The 13,329-nt window shown below is 40.1% G+C and overlaps 1 protein-coding gene across 8 annotated transcripts in view; it reads right to left on the bottom strand.

Annotated features, from left to right (window-relative positions):
* DENND2B (DENN domain containing 2B) overlaps positions 1 to 13,329 on the bottom strand; it is a 171,655-nt gene that overhangs the window by 96,025 nt on the left and 62,301 nt on the right. For all 8 annotated transcript variants that reach the window (XM_042785699.1, XM_042785698.1, XM_042785700.1 and 5 more), the window contains one exon: positions 1,537 to 1,641. In XM_042785699.1, coding sequence (XP_042641633.1) covers positions 1,537 to 1,616 — 80 coding nt within the window. In that variant the 5' untranslated portion in view covers positions 1,617 to 1,641. The remainder of the gene's footprint in view (positions 1 to 1,536; positions 1,642 to 13,329) is intronic.

Below are 13,329 nucleotides of genomic sequence, written 5' to 3' on the forward strand. Positions count from 1 at the left end.
GTCTAATACCTAACATAAAAATATTATTGCTATACATAGACTCTAAAAAGTCAATGCAAGTTATTTGCATGTTCCTCCTCTATGCTGTTTATTATGGGGTTAAAGTCTTGTTTTGAGCCAAAACACAAAAAGAGTTAAGACATTGTCATGTTATTGTGTAAGGTAGTGTAGAACAGCCCCTCAAAACAGATTAGGACCCATGCAAGAAACCCATGGAGACCTTGACAAAATGCTGTAACAACAAGGACAGAGAGGTATGTCAACAGACACTTCGTGCATTTGAAGAAAGACTCTGCACAGTTTGTGTGGCTGGCTGGCATCACTAAGATGACATCCAAAGTCTAGAGCTTTGCTCCTGTGTTCAAGCAACTAATTCATAAAGGTTCTTTAATCTGACGGCTGTCTAAACTTTTCCAGTCAAAGCATACCAAGGCTGCCCCAATGGGACTGCAGATTTGAGTGAGGGTTTTGCAAATGTCAGTTCCAGAACAAGAGCAGCTGGTGGGCTTGTCCTGTGTGAAGGCCACAGGCTGAGTTAGTCAGCATTACTTTGTAAAGGCTGTGGCTGAGAACAAGACTCCTTCTGACATGGATATGTTAACTCATTGGCTGCAGGTGAGTTGCTTACTTGCATAACAAAGCAATATTCCAAAGCAGAGTTGCCTGAAGAAAGCTTTTTGTCCTCAAAACACTGTCTTTGATCAGTGTAAACTGAAGGACAAGAAAGCAATAACTGACTCTAACCTTGCCATTTCACCGTACTAATTCATGACTGAAAGGTATCTGTTATTTACAGGCATCTGCACCACTGCATGCAGTCACGTCACAGCCTTCAGATGGAGTGGAATTTTATTAGGATAGTGTTTCTTAGCCACAGGTGAACGTGTACAGATTTGCAAGTGCACTTTGCTTTCTGGTCTAGTCTAAATAGACCGATTCCTTCAGGATTGCCAGGCTTGGGGACTTCAGTTGTCCTTGGCTACAGCTTTTCCCCTAGCTGTGAATGATAAAGTTGTTCTACTTTGTAAATGACTTTGATACCACTGAAAGGAAGACAAGTAAGCATAGCAACAGAGATCAGCCCTGTACTTCACATTCAGCCCTTTCACACTCACTGCCTGACCTGCGACAGGAAGCAGTCTCTGCCCACTGTCTGTCAAGGCAGATACCGCAGAGAAAATGTGATAGAAACAAATACAAACCGGAGACTGGCAGTGGAGAAAAGCTGGCATGCAGTCATATGGCCAAGAAATTTTTGCTCAAATCTCCTGAGGCCTACACAGTACCTTCCACACAGGTCCTTCCTTGCAGTCAGTTTCATCATAACCAGCCAGCAAGCAGCATTAGCTCAACAGAAATATGCCAGAAGCAGACCTTTTCTCATACTTCAGTTCCTCTGATCCCTACAAAAATCTCTCAGCCCAGCAAAGATCTTGCTGTGTCAGAATAGAGGTCGCTTACCTTTGAACAGAGATTTTGTTCCAAACACAGACAAACCCTTCTCAGAATCTACAAAGCCTGCAGTTCACCACTTACCTATCCAGAGTGTCCTGAGGCACTTTACTCCCTCCAGCTCTGCTGTTGACACTGGCATTCTTGTTGGCAGTCATGGTCATTTCTGCTTTCTAGAAATGTGGATATCTGTGAGAAGAAAAGTCAACTAAGCTTCAACAAGCCCAAATGACAATTTATGTTCAAGACTGCTAGAAGCATTATGCTGTGTAACGATAGAACTCTGGGCTGCTTTTCGTTCTATAAAAGCAATCAGTCTAGTCATGATCCTGAAAAACTAAACCCTACCTCTCTGCTGCTGCTCTTTCACAGCCGCAGCCACCTTTATTAGAGCCCGGTGCTACAGAGGGAGATATCTTATGGGAATTAGGTTCTGGCATGTCTGATGAACAGAGCTTGATACCAAATCTGCAAAATATCACAAGTTTGATGTGGTTCTTCCATCCATCAGTATACGTGGAGAACCCAGTAACTGCACTTTGTGATACTTGCAAATACCATAGTTATGACAGACATTTTGACCATACAAAAGCTATTCCAAGGAACAAAGAAACTTTTCTCAATTCTAAAATGCAGCTCTATTACAGAAATATTTTCTGATAGTGAAATATATTCAATAGCAAATACATTGAATATAACTTTCAAATCTGCTTTACTTCTGTAACTTTGCTGCATACTGGCAAAGAAACATTCCAGTACCACAATTTATTTTTGCCTTCATCCCATTCTCTTAATAGCAATGTTGTGCTGTGACTGAAGGGAGAGTATGTTGATATGGATATAGGCCAGGACGTAATCTCAAGGATGCAAAAGTGGCAACCTCTAAAATCATGCCCCTCTGTTGACTATATTCCATGTTTCTCTGGTGTAGAGCACACCTCTTCGTGGCAACTTCCTCCATCATTGTAACCACTTGAGAAACGTTCTGCAAAATGAGGGAGAAATGAATCTTCATGTCATGGTAAGACTTCTAAAATGCCAGCAGAGTCCCTTGTGAAACAAATGGAACAGTACTTATTCTACCTGATGGTACAGGACTTATTTATCAAGGATTCTGTGGCTCTCCTGGCATGTGCTCTGGGTGGTTTCTGAGGTGCTCTTTACTTTATAGACTAAAATATCTTACCATAGTTTTCAGGACTGCCACCCAGGATCTGACCAGAACTACCGATTTTTATGACCATTAATGGCATAACTAATGCAAAAATAAGGAGGATTACAAAACTTTTTGTTTACTCAAACCCACAGTAATTCCAGATTGCCTGAGAAGCCAACTGTAACGTGATGCTGAAAAGCAAGCTGGGTACTGACAACACACAAAATCCTTATACTAACAGACCCATCATGGTGAAGAGGACATTCTCTAAACCACTTTATTCCAAACAGTTCTGCCACAAATAAAGTCAGAAAATCTCCTGCAGATTGCAGCTCCAGAGGCAATCAATCATGCTGACCACATGTCCTTCTCCAATTGTCTTGCATGTACCCATTTTTCCCAGATTAAGTAGAGATTTTTTTCCCCAGTTGGTAACATTTTTTCTACAGTGAAGCTCCCCAAATTCCTCCAGTGTCTCGTTGCTAGTGTTAAATTAGCAAGATAACAGAACCATTGAAGAACTGCCTGTTCTGATTGGAAAAGGGCTTGCTTGGGACAAGAAAGGACACCCGCTGATGCTGGCCAAGCTTTCTAGGACTGTACATTCCACAGGAAGCCAGCAGCTTTCTTAATGTTTTCCAGTCACCAGTTCACTACTTTTACTGCGTGAAATCTGTCTAAATCACTTATTAGCAATTAAGGTGAGAAAAGTGAGAGATATAAATGTGGCATAAGGTGAGTGACAACTGTTAGCATACATGTGTTACCTTCATTTTCCAAGATTTGCTTTTCTGTTCAAGACCAAAATAAGCTGAAGGGACTCTCAAAAAGATGGGATACTGACCTGGCACATAAAAAAAAATAGCATGCAATGTTATGTGTGATATGTTGTTGTTTGCTAGGAGTCTACTTTTTTTCCACTGAATTTTGGGTATGGGAAAAGTACATGTATTTGTACATCAAAGCTTGCTAAAAATCTTTGTGGTCAATATTTTCAAAATTGTTCACTTAAACCTCACATTTCAAAGCTACCTTAAACATCAAATAGGCCAAACTGGTTTGTTTTCAGCAAAAGATGAACTGAATTCTAAAAGACAATTTCACAAGGTACGTCAAATTTAGTGACATAAGTGTGTTTCTTCTTGTGCAGCCGAGACTCTGATATATATGGTGATATCAACTGACTTTTCTGTGCAATTTTTCTCTAATGTTTATTTTGCATTAATATTTTACTGCAGGTAATACTGGTATGATCCCAGGATATGCGGAGAAAACCCAAATAACTTGAACATGGCAGAAAAATAGTCAGTCAACAGTTCACAGAAGTGCCTGGAAGAGCTTAATAGTAAAATAAAAAAATAAATAAATTAAAAACAAAACAAAGCAAAACAAAACAAACAAACAAACAAAAAAAAAAAACAATGCCACACCCCAAAACAAAAATGGAGACAGGGAAAAAAAACTAGACTAAATTTTATGGTCATGTAGCAAGTTATGCAGGAGCCTTTGAACGAGTCTGACAGCCCTGTAAATTTATATGAATCGTATATTAAGAATCACATCCCTTGGGCTTGTGTGAGAACATTATCCATCACAGTACTTGCAATTATTCTTCACATAGTAATGAAAACCAAAATCTCTCAAACATTATGACATACTGTTAAAAACAAATCCAAAAATAGTCACGTCACACAGATTCTGCATTGCCTAGTTAACCATCTAACTACACTTTGCCTAAAAATGCAGAATTCTGTTTTATTTGTAATGTAAAGTGTTACTCTGCAACCCTTATTTAGCCATAATTTTTGCTTTACTCCAGGCAGACTCCCTAATTTCAGTAGGACTCTCAAATTGGCAATTTAATGAGCCCAGATGGTAGAATCTGGACCTTCTGCATTAGTACAGCCATTTTGTCTAAAACCTCCACAAACCATTTGGCAGGATCAAAGAGAATAGACAACAGACAAATATAAAAAGTGACGTGATGGCAACATGGGACCAGGCAAGGTTCATCATCCTGACTGAAAACGGCTGCTGCAATGCAGATATTTCCTAACAGATTTTTATCACTGCAGGAAGCCCCAATGACAGAATATCCTACAGTCCATCTCCCTCCCTCTTAACGGTTTCCTTCCACTTCCAAAATGAAAGTGTGGCATGAAGCTTTTTTATGGACAGATGGGACACTGAAAACCACCACACTTAGTGCTAGTGAACCTTACAGCATCAGTGAATCTTTAATTCCATTAACAGGTGTTAGCAGAAAAGGTGTAAATCCGATGCTCCTCCCTACTGCAGTTCAAAATTATTCTTAATTTCCTAAAACATCCCAACACTTGGGAAGCACCCACTCTCAGTCCCACTACAGTGTAAGTAGTACCTCAGCCCACTCCCATTCACAGGTGGTTCAGGGCTAGAGCCAGGCTTCAAGCAAGCACCTGAAAAGTCACAGCAATCAAGAGTGCTTTATTTGTACTATTCAAGAGCCTCCTAAGGTCTCAAGAAAACCTTCTGCTTTCTTACTCACAATGTATCCATCAGTTACCACACTGCAAGGACCAATTCCCTCCTCCCCTCCAGTGGAAGGTGAATAACATTCAGCCTAGTTATTCATGTCTAGGCTCAGAAGTCTTATATGCGTCTTAGATCAACAGATGTTTCAGAGAAAGCATTTTCATAATCTGAATTGTGATATCTTCCATTCTTTTAACACGATGGGAGCAGAAGAAATTTCTTCAGTTCAACAAACATACATAGTTCTTTGTTTGCTTGTTGGGACAGTTTGGTTGGTTTTAATACCGTGCTCAATATCTCTTCTTATCCATATGGTCCTTTTCCCTACTTAGTCTTAAAACAGAGTCATTGCACCCCATTTACTGCACTCATTCCTAAATCATATTTTCCATTAAATACACAGTTCCAACAAAATGTACTTACAGTGTGTTGCAATGCTTCAAAGCCAGTTTTCTGAGCATCAGGAATACTAACACTGTTTATCTGGCAGCTTAATGAAGAAGAATCGAGATTCTGCTGCTTACTAATGAACACTGAACTCACACAAGCAGAAGACAACACGTAGGTGGCTCCAGCCCTCTCAGCCAGGCATTCGCTGGCACCCAGCCTGCAGCACACAGCAGATGAAATTAGGAAGGTGGCAAAGAAGAATATATGCAGGGTTTCTAATGACTTGAGGAGGGAGCCTTTGAATGTAGGATCCCAAGCACTCCCCTGGCATTATCACTAACACAGGTGCAAATTTTACAAAGTAAATGACATCCAGCAAGGGTGTTAAGCATGTCCAGACCTCTGCTCTGGACTTCTGCTGTTATTTCTTAAGAGAGGTTAGAGAGTGACAGCTCAGTGTACGTGAATTTCTTTTTGTCTCATGTTTTGCAAAGATTAACCTACACTTAACTGTCCTAGACCAAACCCTTTGTACTGCAATCAATTTATTTATAAGGTATAGTTTGGATTATTGAGATCTGCATATGTTCTGCAGCCTTTTAAGGCAGCCAATTTTCTTACTGAAATTCCACTGATCTGGGATCTGGAAAATATGGGGAAATATTACTGCTTTGGTCTGCTCTACAGGGCAGAGACCTGGAGACATAACAGGAAGGCATTACAGGGAAGAACTACAGGCTGCTAAGACAAACTCATGCTTTTGAAAAAGTACCTTGTAATAAAGACAAACTCTCAGAAATATATTACTAATAATAATCAATTTGGTTTACTTATTTTTCTCTTAACAGTAGCTGCAACAGAATGTCTCTAGGCATTGAAAAGTTAGTTTAAAACATTAATATGCTTTTCTGAGTGCTGTAAGAAAATTTTGTGCACATTTCAAGAGGTGTTAAACAGCTAAACTTTTGTTTAAGAGTCGCAGCTTAGCTTTGTGGCAATACGCCTATTCCCTTCCAGTAAAACAGATAGTTATGTCCTCCCAGAACAACATCAGTTCCGATGAACTGGAAATTCCAATAAAATCTTTAAAGATTTCTGCCTTGCGAGGACTTCTGTAGAGACTTCAAAAAACATTTTTAAGAACTACATGCTTTTATCAGGTATACCTCTTCTCTAAGACGGACCACTGTAAATTTAGCCATACAATACAATACAAACTGACATAAAGAGATAAATGACCTGCTCAGAAAGGACTTGGCGTGGAGATATTCAGGAAGTATCAATTCAACTATGTCATCCCAAATTTAGTCTTTACAGCACACAGATTGCCTAACTATGATCACATCATCAGGCTTCTTGCAAGACTCAAGAATTAACTGCCTTCAAGGCTAGTCCTAAAGACTGGAGAAACAAACTGTGCTATCAGTAATGTGCACATGCCTGAGCCATATTATACTCTAGTGTAATCTATAAGTGAGAAAACAAGATCAAACCACTCACACACATATATCCAAGTCCCTGATTGAGAACAACTGACAATGTTTGTGGATAACAGATCCAAAGGAAGAGGCTTTCAAACATTTCATCTTTATGACACTGCAAAAGGCACAGATTTTAACTGGTATTAACTCCACAATCTCATCCAAAGTTTCCCTCCTTACAATCCACAGACAGCCTGTTTCCAATCAAGTCAATGAATGGCCTCTCTGTTAGACTTTCACAGCTAGGTGACAAGTTTACTTCAAGCACAAACTTCCTACTATAGCCAACAGTGGTGGTTGACTCTGTTGTCATTGCAACCTTGCATTTATCTTTCTTCAAGTTGTTCTTTTCCCCTTGAATTGAAAACAGGCAGCACCTGGTGAAGAGAACAGACCTCACCTGAAACACACGGCAGTCCAAAACTTGTGTCCAAATGCAAGAATTCAGCGCTAAACTCTTCTATTACCTTCAGCACTACCTGGGCAATCACAACTTTGAAATGGCTTTGAAAACCAAAGACACCAGAGCTACTGTGCAGATTCGCTTGTCTTTTATGAAGGAATTTTCACTAATACTAGGGTGACCATGCTTTTCAGACTCTGGAGGACACATAGTATTTGAAAAAATTCTGAATATGGGAAGCTGATCTGAATCCAGCCTTTGGACTGAATCTTTGCTTCTGTATAGCCTGAATATATATTTTTTTTCTATATAGTCTGAAAGACTTATTGATTCGTGCCACATTTAGTACAGTCACTGATAGCCACTTTTCACCTAGCTAGTAGCCTATACAAGACTTCCTTCCAATTTAAATAAATTACAGCTATTGTTGTACCAGCAGGGAAGTAACTTCACTATGAGTTCCACCACTCATTTATGCTAAATGAGTGCTTAAAGATGTCTCACTGAATATAACAAGTTCACATTTATTGACAAATCAAACTGGAATAAACTGAAAGCTGCTTTAAAAGCAACTGCTCCCCAGGGAAGCAAGAAGGCGATATTAACAAAATATACACGGCTGCTATTAAATCAAAAGTTAGTATTTCCCTGTATAGGTTGAAGAAAAGGCTTGTATTTTAGAAAATACGTTGACTAGTTCAAGCTTAACTATCTTGATTTGAGACACCATGGTAGAAAGGGTTCACAACACTTAACAGTACAGCTAGCTGGTATTTATTATAAGCTCAGAGGATACTTAACTATACATTTTAGTGGCAGTGTGAACTCACACAGCTTTAGCCAGTCATGAAACATAGCCTCATATTGCCCTTAAAACTGATATCAATCTGAAATGCTATGGTCTTTTTTTCTCATGCCTATGCTAACCACACTTTCTCACCCCATCACTCATAGATATCTGGTTCAAGGAACTGGTCCATCTGAAAACCAGCCATTTGAGTTTTTTCTTTTGGTAAGGCTGATTTTCAGCCATTCATTTAGGTTCTTCTGGGCCATCAGGAAAACATACCTTTAAAATGCCTTCAAAATACATGTTCCTTAAAGCTAAATTTGCATGCTTTCTCCTTAACATAGAAATCTTTGTGATTGTGGAGAGCCCTCTTAAGTGTTATATGTTCCTACAGTGTATAAGATACAATTTTGGCCTTGCAAACATGCAAGCTATTCTTGTTTTTAATTTTTTGAGAACAAAGGGATATTAAAAGGATAAAAACTTTCATCAAGACATCTTCTCTGACATGAATGCAGCGTAAACTCATGTATTTGATACAACAAAAACTCTTAGATTTCATACATTAAAATATGTGTGCACATTTGTAACTGACACTCAAGTGCAGCAGAAGGAATCTGGTAAGTCCTCCACAAGCCCTATAATAAACCTAATGAACACTGATTTGTTGAAAGCACTCAGTAACCACATTTTGCAAAAAAAAGCTCACTGCAAAATAATCAGACACATATATATTTTGGTCTTTGCAACACAAATATTTCCATGATGACCAGACATCACTATGAAAATAGCTTGCTTACAAATTGTGCCTAACATTTATCACCGTTCCTTGGTATTATTCTTCCTTTGCCCTTTCCCTTCATCCTCAGGATACTTGCATGAAAACACCTGTTCAAGTCTCAGGAGCTCACCTGCTCCTCTTGCTTATTCCTCAATGAAGTCCTGGTCCTCTAATTGCAACATCAATTTCATTTGCACAAAAATGAATTGTTTCTTGTGACACAACAGATTATAATTTTTCTAAGGCATGAGAGAAGGTTAGCTTTAAGGAACAAAGGTTCTTTTTCATTAATATTTTTTGCATCACAAAGAATACGAGAAATGAGAAAACAGACTGTCCTTTGGTATTTCCCACAGGGTATCACCAGTCCCTAAAAACATCACAATACAATTCAAAGCACAGTTCACTGCTTAGTACAGACTGCCTGGGAGCACAGGCTGCAGGGGAGGCACAAGGTGAATAAACCAAGCTACAAGTCTTAACAGTCCTAAGTCTTAAAAGGAACTTCCCTGTTGAGCTGACACTGATGATTGAACCTTCCACACCCTAAGGCTAACTGACAAAGTCTGCCAGACAGATGAGAAGCTTCCTGACTTCAGACCACTGTAGGTTTTAACTCATTAGAACAACATGTAAGGCAAAACACAAGTCACAGCTATAATAAAGAGCAAGTTGCTGGCCCCAGTGTTGTCAGCACACCTCCCTTCCTGCCAGACACCCGGGGCTCCCACTCAGAGCACCTCTAGAGTGTAAACTGAAAATTAATAGCAGTTATATGCTTCATACAAGGTTTTAATAATACATGATGGGAGGAAGGGGAATCTTGATGCAGCTGCGTAGAGACTTGAAAGAGAAGGGTTCAGTCTTCATTTTGCCATACATTTTTTATGAGTCACTGGGTAAATGGCTTGAGTTATGCTAGTTGAGCTATTTCCTCACTACTTACGTGTATGGACATCTTTTCTAGAAGCAAGCTGTGCTACCCAGGAATGTCTGAAGTACACTCAGCCATAGAGAGGGTTCCTTAACAAGATCTCTATTATATTGTACTTTAAATTTGAATTAACTTTCCAGTGTAGACAATTACCTTAATTTTCATTTCTCAGTTCATACTCTATAAAGCAGAGACAAGTCAGAACTTGTCTGTATGCAGAGGAGAATTTACAGCATCCTAAATACTCCACAAGAACTCTCTATACAGATGTTCTTAGTACATGTTTAGGGTGGGTAACACTTTCCAAATTACCTTGTATAAAGACATGATTAGGAGTAAAAGTATAACCAGTGAATTATAACTTGGCTTCCCACTGCCTGCACAGACACACACTTAAGCTTCTTCTCCCATACCATGAGAGACAGCAGTGAAGTTGACATTCACAATGCTTGAAAGCCCTTGAAATGGACTTTCACTCTGTGATTGACTATTTGTGACAATGTGGGAAACAATGCCACTGAGAAAAGCATGGAGATTGAAGGGTTTAAATGGCCAGCTCAGCCACTGCAGCTGGTGGCACTATTTTAATCTATTTTTTGAAAGGCCACAAGACTTCTTATAGCATGTTTGCCTCAGGCTCCTGCAGAGCCCTTCCCAAAAGCAGAGAGGAGGAAAGACACCAAAGGCCAGGATAGCCAGGGAAACTCTTTGCTTCCAACACCTACACAGAGAAATGGTTGGTGATGGCAGGGAGGGAAGAGGGAGAAACAGATTTGTAACTCATCCTCAGTCTTCTTCCCTGATAAAGTAAGGAGGAAAAAAAAAAAAAAAAAAAAAGGAAAATGGTCTGAAAAAAGAAAGGAAAAAGGGAAGGGGGGGGATGCTGGAAAAAAATAGGAGGTCTTAGTGAAAAAGCAAATAAAGCAGCAAAATGAGGAATAAAACAAGGACTGATGAAAATGTTACTCTCAAATCCAGTGAGCAAGTTAGCTCATTTGTCACACTGAGTATTCAGGTTCAGGCATGCTTTGCTAGGAGATGAGGTGACCTTCAGTATGCTGGCCCTCGCTGTAAATAAAGAAACAAAATTGTTGCATTATTCAAGTCAGAGCAATAAAGCAAAAGCCCTCAATCTGCATCCAGTGTATATAACTGCTTTTCCCCTGTGCTAAGCAGAAGGGAACAGGAAAAATGGATAACAGGAATATAAGAAAATCTGAGACCATTTAAGGACCAAGTTTGTACAGTGATCCAAACATTGTTTTGCTCCTCAAGACAACTGTAAGGAGCATTCAGAGGACAGTCTGAGGATAACCAATTCTCCTGGCTAATGCAGATGTCACCAGGGAAACTAACTTCAGAGGAATGTGGCAAGGAGCGCCTGGAGAGTGTGTGAAATGGATGCTTCATGAGTGTGAGGAGGATGGCATAATAGAGGTCTTCAGCAGAAGTAACTGATGGCAACTACTGATGCTGTCCCACATGAAGTCCTTTGACTTCTCTCTAATACCATGCAGTAAAAGAAAACTAAATTCATCTGTATAAGCAGAAGGAAAGCTGACATAGTCACAAAGTGTTGTTTTAAGTTTCAAGCAGCAGTGGAAGACCTTTTGATACCAGTGCCTCAGTAAGGTCAAGAACTGATATGCGATGTTGCTATGAATCTCCTTATGTTTAGATCACTACGTCCTAGTAATTGTGTTACTGTTCTGAATCAGTATCTCCAAGAAGCAGGTCCTTCCATGATACCTAAGCTGCCAGTGCACTTCTAGTGAAGCAGCTATTCATTTGGATGGACTGCCTTAATATGATAATATAAAAGCATCCTGGGAGGATGAGGAAATGGCTGAAGACCTCATGGATGTAAGTAGAAAACTAGCCAAAACTGTCTTGGCTTTTATAGAGAGATGAGAACAACCTTGGGTCTGTCTCTTTTGCTTTTGGCAGTCACCCAGGGAATCTGCAGAAAGGCACAGAGAAGATTTTAATTCCCCTGTATCCAAAGTACATCCAGAAGTGACCCTGGACACAGGCATTAGCAGCAGCAAATGGGATGGCAAGCAAGTCCATTGTTTGGATTAGGGATTTGTCAGAGGTATCTGTTTACATTTATAAATTATGTTCTTGCACTTAAAGTAACATCTGCAGGATGCAGGAGCTCTTAAGGTGTGTCTGAGCTCTGAAATGGATTTCTTTTGTACTCTTCGGAAAACTGCTTAGAGGCTAGATGTCAAATTCAGTGCCAGAGAAAAAACCCCATTGCCCACATTTGATATCTGGTTGAGTGGCCCATTTTCCCAGAGCTGCTCCTATTTTTCCAACTCTACTTCAGAAATCTATGGTTTGATCTCTCTAAATTTCACTGTTCTACCAATGATCCAGGAGTAACTTTATGACTTGGGTCACTCACAAGCAGTGAGGATATGTTCTTTAGTGAGTTCAAGTTGTCCAGAAACATGGTGGGGCCCAGACATGCAGCTATCACCAATGGTAAACATGTCAGTAACAGAGACAAGCCACTCCTCACCGGCTTCTGCAGTCATCAAAACCACCCTCTCCTCTCTGCTGCAGCTGCCTTCCTGCACACTGGCATCTCTCAGGGCTATGAGCACCTGGTTTGGGCACAGTGGTTTTCTGATTCAAATTCCCTTCATGTTTATGAACCTCTTGGCTACTGCCTGCCTCTCCTTCAAATTCCACACGTTTTAAGCCAAAATAAATACAACCAAGCCCCACGTGCTCCCAGGTCAATAAACCACAGTGGGGTGTGAACAGGCTGACTGAGAGGGTATGGTCCATGTAATGCCTTCCTGCACTCCATCTCCCACCTCAGATGACTGAACAGACAGAAAGGAAACATGGGAGAAGCAGGGTGACAGCAAAATGAGTAAACCTCAACCTTCCTCCCAGCCATGCCTCTAAAACAGAGGAGGCACACTAAAAAAGGAAAAGGGAAGAGGGATAAGGACCAGACAAATATCAGAAGAGTTGAAGACTGGTAGAACAAGGATGAGATGAAGGATAGCTAACATACCATGTCAGAAGAATACAAGTGGGAAACAAGGAATTTCAGAGAAGAGATTTTTAGAAGGAAAAAAGACAATAAGATACACCAGGAAGAAAAAGAAATACACTCCTCTTCTTTCTCTCCAGGCTGGGAATGCACTCTATGTCCCCAAGAGAAAGCAGCCCATCTTTCCTCAGGCTCACAGAGGTTTTAATTCCATGGCTAAAATTTTCCTCGTGGAAGAAACTTTGAGTTTTCCCAGAGATACTTCAAGAAAAATGGATCTGTGATACAGTGGTAACCTGATGTGAGATTTCACTGAAAGAAACCAAAACTCCTCCTGTCCCGCAAAGCAGGTGCAACTCCGTGAGTGCGGGAAGCATCCAAAGTCTGAGTAGCTGCTCATTCAATACATAAGCCC

This window comes from Tyto alba, unplaced genomic scaffold (assembly GCF_018691265.1).
Source record: "Tyto alba isolate M040663 unplaced genomic scaffold, T.alba_DEE_v4.0 Super-Scaffold_8, whole genome shotgun sequence".
NCBI lineage: Eukaryota > Metazoa > Chordata > Aves > Strigiformes > Tytonidae > Tyto > Tyto alba.